At 35.4% G+C, this 10072-nt stretch overlaps 1 protein-coding gene across 1 annotated transcript in view; it reads left to right on the forward strand.

Annotated features, from left to right (window-relative positions):
• The first annotated feature begins 1045 nt into the window (after nt 1-1045).
• The window catches only part of map1b (microtubule associated protein 1B), a 24857-nt gene continuing 15830 nt past the window's right edge, over nt 1046-10072 (forward strand). The window contains exons 1-2 of the mRNA XM_015402134.1: nt 1046-1352; nt 3816-3917. Of these exons, the coding sequence (XP_015257620.1) occupies nt 1163-1352; nt 3816-3917 (292 nt within the window). The 5' untranslated portion in view covers nt 1046-1162. The remainder of the gene's footprint in view (nt 1353-3815; nt 3918-10072) is intronic.

A 10072-nucleotide genomic window follows, 5' to 3' on the forward strand; every position in this document is an offset into this window, starting at 1 on the left:
CTGTCGCTACAAGCATGCTTAGTGTGAGGGATTGCATTCGAGTCAATGAGTCAATGCAATCAACACAAGGGTGTAACTTTGTGATGAAAGTTGATGGGGGCACTCTAAGAGTGGCGGCTGATGGACCTACAGTACTTGGCACAAACGCTTTCAATAGGGTTTGTATTTCCCAAAATAGAGCCCAAACATATATTTATTGAATGCATTCCTATTGTTGAGAACAAAAAAGAACCAAAATACACTGATATTTATATTTATGGGTAGTTAGACATTAATGTATATTACAAAAGGATGAATAACAGCCGATTCTGATGCCAACAGCAATATATTGTGCCTCCCTAGTATGCACATAGTTTCTTTTTCATTCATCCATCCATTAATCCATCCAGAAAAATTTAGATTGATTAATTGGATGTTTCCCCTTTCAGCTACATCAGTGATTATCCTCCTTCAAAAGCAGCAAAATGAAATTTAGAAATGTGTCCCACTTATTGCTGAGAGCCAAAGCCTATTGAAATTACTGGTGGGGGCATATCCAGTCCATCAGAAAGTTACGCCTGTGAATCAACTGGTTTTCCTTTGATAGAAAACTTTTAATCAATTTGACTGTATGATCTGGTGAACTATAAAGTGCCTTGAGATGACATATGTTATAAATTGGTACTATATAAATAAGCTGAATTGAATCGATACTTTTAAATTATATTTAACTATATGTATTTTTGTAGCTGTCATTTGGATTTTCTGGCTTCAGATAAAATTTTGTTTTTGCTGTGCATTTTTTTTTTCTGTTGTCAGAGGAATGTTAGTATGTGAGGGACAAATGATAACTTCAGTTCCATGGTGACTATATATGCATCAACGTGTCTTGCTGACTTCCGGAGGCATTTGATTCGTTGCGTATGACATCAGCTGTGGAGTGAGTGTGCAAAAAAAATAAATAATAAAATCCCGGCGCCCTCTTCTCCCCGGTTACTGAGCATGACACAATGTCTGCCGGTATAAAGAGCTAGAGCCACTCCTATCTGCGCTCCATTCGCAGGTCTGGACACCAGTCCGGCACTTTTCGGGGAGTAGGCGAATACAAAAAAAGGGGGGAGGGGGCAGGCTGTTGGTTAGATCCATAGGATAAGCTCAGATAAGTGTAGAAAACAGACAGGAGATGATGGCCACGCTGCTAGAACCTGCAGAAATGGAGAGTTTGGGCGCCCAGAGCAACATTGCTGGAGCTTCTCCGACGTCCTCCAGCCCATCGCAGCATTTCAACGACAGCAAATTCTACCTGCTGGTGGTGATCGGGGAGATCATATCAGAAGAGCACCTGAAATGTGCCATTGCGGACATAGAGAAAGGTGAGGTGAAGCTCAGCTCATGACTTCACATTTTTTTTTCACCTGTTCGATTTGCAGCACTTTACGCACACGGCGCAAATTACGCGTTGACTCAACACTTAGAAAATACTCTCGTCTATTTCTATTGGGGGGTTATTTTTTAATATATATATATATATTTTATATTATATCTTCTCCCCACTTCTTATGATCTGAGCAGTTTGGCCTGTCTGTTGTCATCCAGACTAAAGACAGCTGCCTAATGATTCAGCACCAAATCTGGACACTGCGTCATTAACGCATCCCATGTCTACAAGTCCAGAGCGGCTGCGGTCATATGCCCTTATTCTGGCATTATTTAGGTGCGTCTTTTGTTCAATACTCCACTGCTAGAGGAGACAGCAGGGGGGGTTGGGGTTCGCTTTGTGTCTTTGTCTCCTCAGACTGAGCTGATTTCCTTGTAAATCAATCAGACCTTCCCGTCCATCATGCGAGATCATGTTTCCATCATCATCCTCTTCATCCCGCATCCAGCACTCTCATCCCTACACCGGCTTGTGGGCGTGGCCCAATCCGCACTGCGGTCCCTACGGAAAGCGATGAGGACCCAACCTTGGAATGAGTTGGGCGGGGTGTTTTATTATTATTATTATACAGTTGCTTCCGAGGCCTGCCTCTCAGACTACATTCCCTGTGTTGTGTTAGAGAGGAATAAGCTCTTCTAACATATGACACAGCTTCTTAAAAGGACACATTTGCTTTTAAGGAGTGTATATTCAATTTATTATGCTTTAGTGGCAGCCCAAAAATATATATATATTTTAGTTATATAAATCTTGGCACTGTAAGCTTATAATTGGCCTTGTAGGGTTAATTAAAGTCAAATTGGATTGTGTTTACTATAAAAATGAATTTCTGATCAAATTAAACTTTACTTATATATTTATCAATGTTTTAATCGTTCATTCTATTTGGTACATTAATTGTCTAACTTGCTTTAGATTCCTTAAATATTTTATTTTGGAAGGAAAGATCCATCTAAACTATTGGATATGAGTTTAACTGAATATCCTACACTCTAAAAAGAAAATGTAGCTCCAACTTTAAGGAATCACTTCAAGTAATTGAATCATTCAACTTAATTCTTTAAGCTTCTAAGCTGAAAGCCTAAATTAGTTGTTACAAATTAAAGCAGATTGTTTAATTTTGAGCTGCATTTTCTTTGCCTTACATTGTATTTTTATGTTGAATGTATTACGAATCATTATATTAAGATAATATAAATTAGCAACTCTCTTACTTGTGTAAAGGTCTGTATATGGGAGGAAGAATTTAAGTTGATTTTCTAATTTTAGTTGCAGCATTAATGGTTTATTAAAAGTTGCTTAGAAGCTGAGCATCTTAACTCTGGGGGAGGTACTGCAATTGGATAGAGGGTCTTACAGTAGCTGTGGATACACAGGAAAAGCTTGCATGGAATGAGAATATTTGTATAAAGTTTACCATTTTAGGAATATCAATTACACACAAACTACTTTTAATAATTTTATTGTTTTAATGTGGGTGGACAAGCCTTCATTCCTCAAACAAATTTCCCTTTTAATTTCCTAAACGTTTTTTTAATCCAATCGGTTTCATAATAGGGTGCTGAAACTGAATAGGATCTATTCAAATTCACTGAAAAACCAAGCAAAAATTAGGAAATAAAACTGTCAAATAAAAATATCAAGCAAAAAAAGGTCAAATAAAGGATAATTTAATTTTACGTTTTGTCCTTAATCTTAAAAGCTAAAAACTAACTTGTTTCCATAAATGTGACTTGATGAATTTCAGAAATCCACAGCTATTGCCTATTATTCTTTGGCAACCTGTGTTTTAAGGGTTAAGGTGCCAAATTTGCTTTTAGGTTTAGTAATATATGCCTTAGCTTTTGTTGAATTTGCAAAAGCTGGATCCAAGCTTAAATTGTTTCTTCAACAAAAAACTTTCTTTGCCACAAATCTAATTACAGATCCTAACATTGACTAGATTATTTTTTTTTTATAAAAACATAAAGACTTCTGCACATACAATAAATTCCTTATTCAAATAAAAAATTGTTCATTTGTTAAATAAAATATACTTTGTTAGATTACCTTTCATTTTGTAAACTAATATGCTTGAAGAAGAAAAAATAATTGCCCTGTATAATTTTATACTTTAGAAGAGGTGATACTATGAGTCAGCAGAACGGAGGCCATCGTTGCCATTTGCCCAGGGCAGAACACAAAAAGCACTATAGATATTTCCTATTATGGATCCCGTTGCTCATGCCAAATTTGTTGCAAGTCTAGACATGTTGACTCCAAGTTTTCCAATGAACCAGAAGCAGATGATCCAGCAGTAGTGTGTGTGGGTGGGTGGGTGGAGAGGCTGTACAGGATGCCTTAACTAAATGACTGTTTTATCAAAGAACCTTTGCTGTACAGTATGTGTCTGTTGCAGGGATCCGATCATGGGACACCAACCTCATTGACTGCAACCTGGACCAGGAGCTCAAGCTGTTTGTCTCCAGACACTCGGCTCGTTTTTCTGCTGATGTCAAAGGTAAATTGGAAGTATAAGGGAGTATGCACTGATAATTTCACACATGCTGATTTATTTCCTGCACATATGGGAGACAGATTAAAAAGAAAAGAAAAAAAAGACAGGGATCCCATCATTCCCTATTGTGAGGGGAGCTGCTGGTTCTCTTGGCAGCATTTTACTGGCAGGGTTTGGGTCCAGTTGTCCAACTGGAATACTAGAAATCCTAAGATGTGGGGAATGATTTTGATTGTATTTTTTTTTTTATTAAGCAGGGTGTGGTCTCTTTCAGGACAATCCTTGGAGCAATAATTTATTCTTTATTTATTAATACTTGATTTCCAGGAAAAAATGTTTAACATGGAATTATTCACATTTTTAAATAATTGAATGTAAAACAAACTGTCTATGAAAAGATTTTACAGAGTAAAAAAAAGCAATTAAAATGCAACCATTCTTATATTATACAGCCTTTGTAGCTTTTATTAAAACCTCAGATGAGTGAGAAAATATTATTCACAGATTGCAGTTCTATCCTTTTTCTATAAGAAGAATGTAAGAGATTGGTGAGCCCCACCCGTCACTGAATGATGCTGCATTAGCAAGCTGTTCAGGTAGATAGAAAGCAAGGTACAGCTGAGATGCTTCTCTTTAATTTAAACCGCCTCCTCAGTAAATCACATCCCATCATTTACTTTCCATCTATTTTTGTATTCACTGACACAAGCACAGCTCATTCTGACCACAATAACTTATGGGAAATATTTTCCAGTATATGCAAACCTATTAAGTGCATTTTGTTTTTCTGTCTTCAAAAATGGCCTAGAAAGCAAAATAATTACTCGCTGATCGCTGTTGTTGGCTTGTATTTTATATCTAACTGGGATCTATTTGAAAAAAGGGTGTGGTCCAGATATGCTTTGTTTGAATGCAGAGATTTAAGGACAACACTTACGGTAAAAATATAGCCTCAGAGAGCATTAAGCTGACTGTATTATTATAATCATATATGTTGATTAAGATTCACTAACGCCATATTCCACGTAGCTTTCTCATTACTGGAGCTAGGCAACCTTCAGCACATTAAACAGATTATATTTGTTACAGTTTGGGTTCAAATTACCTGTGCTCAGATATGCACTCTCAATATACCCTTTTTTGTTTTTTTGTTTTTTACATTTCAAGCCTTTGCAGAGTAAAAAGCAAAATAGACACTTCAAAAACAAAGATCCATTGTACCTATTGCCTCTGCGTATCATGGCCTTGGCCCTGAGCAGCAGTTGAAGTCCCTGACTGGCTCTGCCTCACACTGGAAATGATCAGCAGGATTTCACACGTTTGGATGCATAGTAGATTCATCCAGCCAACAGATTTATAAAATCAAAGGGTAGGATTTTTTTTTTCCTTAAAAAAGGTTATACTGATACAGAAATCAATCTAAAACAAAATCAAGTGGGGCTTCAGTTTTCCCTCCCCATCCTCCATTTCTAACTCTCCATTCTTCCTCCGTTGTGCTGTTGCCTGGATGCACAAGTTGATTTGGGAGTAATTAGCAGCGTAGGATCCCCAGTGGCGAGGGTCTGTCCACCAACTTGAAGGAGGGAGGGGAACAGGGAGCATGATGAGAGATAAGGGAGTAGGAGGCTGGTGAAAGAAAGAAGACAGGCATGAAAGGGAGTAGGGGGAGGGGACAGAAAAGGCATAAAATGCCAAAGATGAGCAGAAATGATGAAGACTAAAGGAGATTAAGATCTGATAAAGAAACCAAGACTTGAAAATTAATCTTTAACAGCAAAAGTCAAATTCATATTATTTCTAGTCTTGTTTGTTGCAGAAATTCTGCCCAAATATTTTCTCAAAATGAATAAAAAAAAAAAAAAAAACAGTATTGTACTTTGTCTATAATTCCAGTTTTGTTTCAGCAGGATTTTGTTTTTTGTTTGTTTTGTCACACACACACAAAAAAAAAATATATATATATATAATTAAAAACTACTAAATTTTCTAAAATGAAAAGGGAGATGTGTGCCACTATACAACCATATTCTATTTGGTTCTCTTCCTATTTAATGGTAACAAGAACACAGATAATAAAAAAGTATGTATTAACCCCACCCTTGATAAATATTCACAACCCTGGTAAAGATAGGTGCAAAGCCTTAGAAATATTTTATCTTTCCCTGCTACTATGCTATCTCCAACTGAAATACCTTTTATAAATATAGATATATTCAGTGGAGGAAAAAAAGAAATACATAAATGTATAAAATCTGATGGGATAATTATTGGTATCCTTGCTGCAGAAACTTCTGCACTGAGTCTCATCCCATAGCTTGTTATTCTGAACCAAATAGCACAACATTGTTAATTTTCTCAAGATAAACTTTTAAACTCTCTTCAGCTCAACATAAAAGGTGTTCTTTAGGATTCAGGTCTGCCGTCTGGGAATGTTGTGGGAAAAGGCAGATTTTTTTTGTTGATTTGGGTTTAGTTTTCTCCTCTGAACACCAAATAATAATTTCAACCATCATGATATTTCAATACTCTTAAGAATGCAACATATTCTATGAGAAGTGGAATATTATATCTCCCACAGCTGCCACAGCAAAATCACATCAAAGTATTCTTTCAGCCATCTCTTGGGAATTCTCACGGCTTTGTTATGTAACAGATAGTTTTGAAAATGGGACATTTCATGAGTTTGGCAGCTGAGCTTCTTTTGATGTGTAAATACAAGTAGGGTAAAATAATCTTTTTCAATAACAATTCAAAGTCTTTGTTGAGTGTGTAACAGGTTTCTAGCACCTTTGGATAGCAACAGGCCCACGGCATCATATATCCTCCACCATACCGTAAAACGGGCAAGGGGTGATTTCACTGCGTTCCATTTGTGGTCAAAATTCAAAATCTCCAAACTCCGAGTTTGAAACTTAGATTTTCCTTAAAAAATAAGAATTGTGATTTGAAAAGCTCATGATATCACATCTAAATTCTGGATTCAAGATGGCTACCATTTGCATCAACATTAGTCAATATTTTGTGCTTTATCTGTTTTAAACTTTGTGGACAAAATAGCATAAAACAGTTATTGTCAATAGTATTTTTGTAATAGTTGCAATATTAGCATCTGTTTTATCCCCTCAGAAATTATGCCAGTCTTACTTCCTAGTTCAAGTTCCAATGTTAGTGGAACGTTAAACTAACATTGGAGCTCATATTTGAGGTAGATCTTCGCAAACTCCATGTCTGATCATTGGACAGAAAGTCTGTGTTCCTGGTGCGCTCCCTAAACAGAGCCTTGCCATATAAATAGTATGCAATCTTTGTTATGGAGACTTAGTGTCTGCAAAATGCAGACCTGTACTGCAATCCTCTAACAGTGAGTTTTGGGGATTCCTAAGGCTGCAACTAATGAATATTTTGCAAATCGATTAATCTGTAGATTATTAGTTTGATGGACGAAGGTTGCGTAAAGAAGATTTTTTTTTTAATTAAACCAAAACTTTTCCACTTGAGGAGTTCTGGATAGAGCATATTGACAGATGGAAACATTATTTCTTAATTTCAATGCAAACTGTTTAAATATTTCTTTTACAATTTAGATATAAATGCTGCTCTAAGTGGGTTGCTCTGTCAGCTAAATGCATGTGTTAGAGTCTCTGTATTCTAGTTAACACAAGAATGATTAATCGATTACTAAATTAGTTGACAATTATTTCAATAATCGATAAATTTTATTATTTATATATATTAATTGTTTCATATAACATATATTAATTGTTTCAGCCCTAAAGATTTTGCTTTGTTGGCTTTTACTGTTTTAGCAAAATAAACTTGGGTCCTCATCCTGTCTAGAAGCTATAAGCAAATATATTGCTATGGATTACCAGATTGACATTCTTTAAAATTCTGATAAACACCAAGCAAGCACCTTTGTTTTAGTAAATTCTTAAGAGTACCAATGAGTAAAACCATCAACAAAAAACAAAAAAAAATGCTTACACTTTATGCATTTAGAGTGGCATTGTGTGTGGGGGGATGCTGTATAATCCATAAGAAAATAATTACTTTATAATAAATTAGTTTAATCAATTTTAACCTTTTAGAGAAGCAGCTTCTCATCAATCTGAATGCCAGAAAAGTAGGTTTACCCCAAAATACCAACCAAAAGTCTATTAGCAAACACTGAATCCCTTGCTTAGCCATTTGGAGGAGAACAATCCATGCTTATGAAGAAAAAATAGTCCAAAATCTTAATATACTTCAGTTTTTACATAATCCTTAATCATTTCATACTTTCACTTGTCAGGGAACAGCATAGAGAGAAGCAAACGCAGGATGGAGAATCCACAACAATGCTAGTGTGAAGCACTTACACTTCACAGGGGCTCCTCTGTCTATTCTTGCTGGATATCCCATGCCTTAGCTTTAGATTTCTCATTAGTTTTGCTTTAAGTGAAGAAAATCATGAAGCCTTGGAATTGTTTCTATACCTCAACTCGATTAAGGATGCTTGACTTTCTGATTTTTTTTTTTTTTAAAAGCACTTTTGATGGTAATGTATAATATTTATTTGAAAAAAGTGTCAAATATGAATACTCACCTACTTAAAAAATAATATTCTTTTATTCATCCCACTGCTACCCTACCATCCAGTTTATCTGTAAATCTGTTCGAAACTAGACCCACTTGATAGGCCTCAAATAAGTGGTGCAGTGGATTGATTGATCATTAGGTCAACCCTCTTTAAAACAACCACCATTGCCATATGCTCCATGAGCTGGCTGTGTTAGATGTGTTGGTTCTCTTTTAATCTTTTGTAATCTGATATTTTAGGAAAGCAAAGAAGAAGCAGATATTAAATTATTCCTGCTCCTGCTTTATTTTAGGTAAGCTGCCATCCTGATCGATGGTAGCGTCCGGTTCAGTCTGAGCAGGAACACTGTGCTGGTTTTGCATTTTCTATTCAGCTGGAAGGACACTGCTCAGCACTGCATGTCTCATTACCTTTACTGCAATTAAGAGTCTCTCTGGGTGTTTTTATATGGATCAAAAGAAAGGATCAAATGTAATGCAGGAATAAAATAATCGTCCTGGCAGGATCTGTCATTTTTGATTAGGTCACTGAGAAAAACTTAGACGATGGTAACTGTGTTGAGTTCTTAATGTGCTTCTGTGCTTCATGTTTGATGTCAATTGTTGGTGTGGAACTAACAATGAGAGCTCATGAGAAATGTGACGCTTTATAGATGAATTATTGATCACCAATATATATGCCTTTAATGTTGAAGTACAGGGAGAATAAAAAAAATTGGAATATTTGCTGTCACACAACAGGCATCCAGATTTTCTAAAATACCTTATCAGCAAATGAAATCATTAAATGTATTGCCTAAAAATTCATTTTGTATTTTCCCTTTCAGATATTTAACTATTTCCTGTATTTGGTCAGTTAGAATGGTAAAAATGAAATGTAAATATAACAGAATTTCTTCTTTGCATCTTATTAAAGGCGTTGCTATATCTTAGTTAAATCCATTGTTTTGCATCTAGATGTTTTGTAGGGATTTCTTTGATCAGGGAGTTCAAATGCAAAAAGAGTGATCGGCTGATTCAATAAAAGCAGATGTGTTCATTAGGAACTGTTTCCACCCCCACTGATCCCCCAATCAGCACACAGAGTCATTATCATAATCAATCACCAAGAACTGGATATGATTGAGAGGCTTTCACTTAGTGCATTAGTTGTCCAGAGAGACAGATCTGACTTGTAAAAAGAAACATTTTGCAGACGATCCTTTAAGGTGGAAAGTAACAAAATAGTCTTTATATTTTCTGATCAAAATGTTTTCTTCTTCATTTTCATTGTCTAAAAGAGTATTAAAATGTTTTCTAAATGTTTCTCTTTTCTGATATTTATTTTCTTTTCAACTACAGAGGAAAGAGGGATTGAAAAATTAAAGAGTGTGCAAATCTAGATCTGTTACAGAAATAAAAAGTTTATTTGCCTTGTATTTTACATGTATTGTAATGCAATAATAGGATTTTATGGTCTTCTTTCAATTTAAATCTGGAAAGAATGAGATTTTGAATCTTTAATTCAAAGATTCATTTAAGCATTGTATATATATATATATGTATATATATATATATATGTACATATATATATATATATA

Source organism: Cyprinodon variegatus, unplaced genomic scaffold, assembly GCF_000732505.1.
Source record: "Cyprinodon variegatus isolate N-32 unplaced genomic scaffold, C_variegatus-1.0 Scaffold1305, whole genome shotgun sequence".
Taxonomy (NCBI): domain Eukaryota; kingdom Metazoa; phylum Chordata; class Actinopteri; order Cyprinodontiformes; family Cyprinodontidae; genus Cyprinodon; species Cyprinodon variegatus.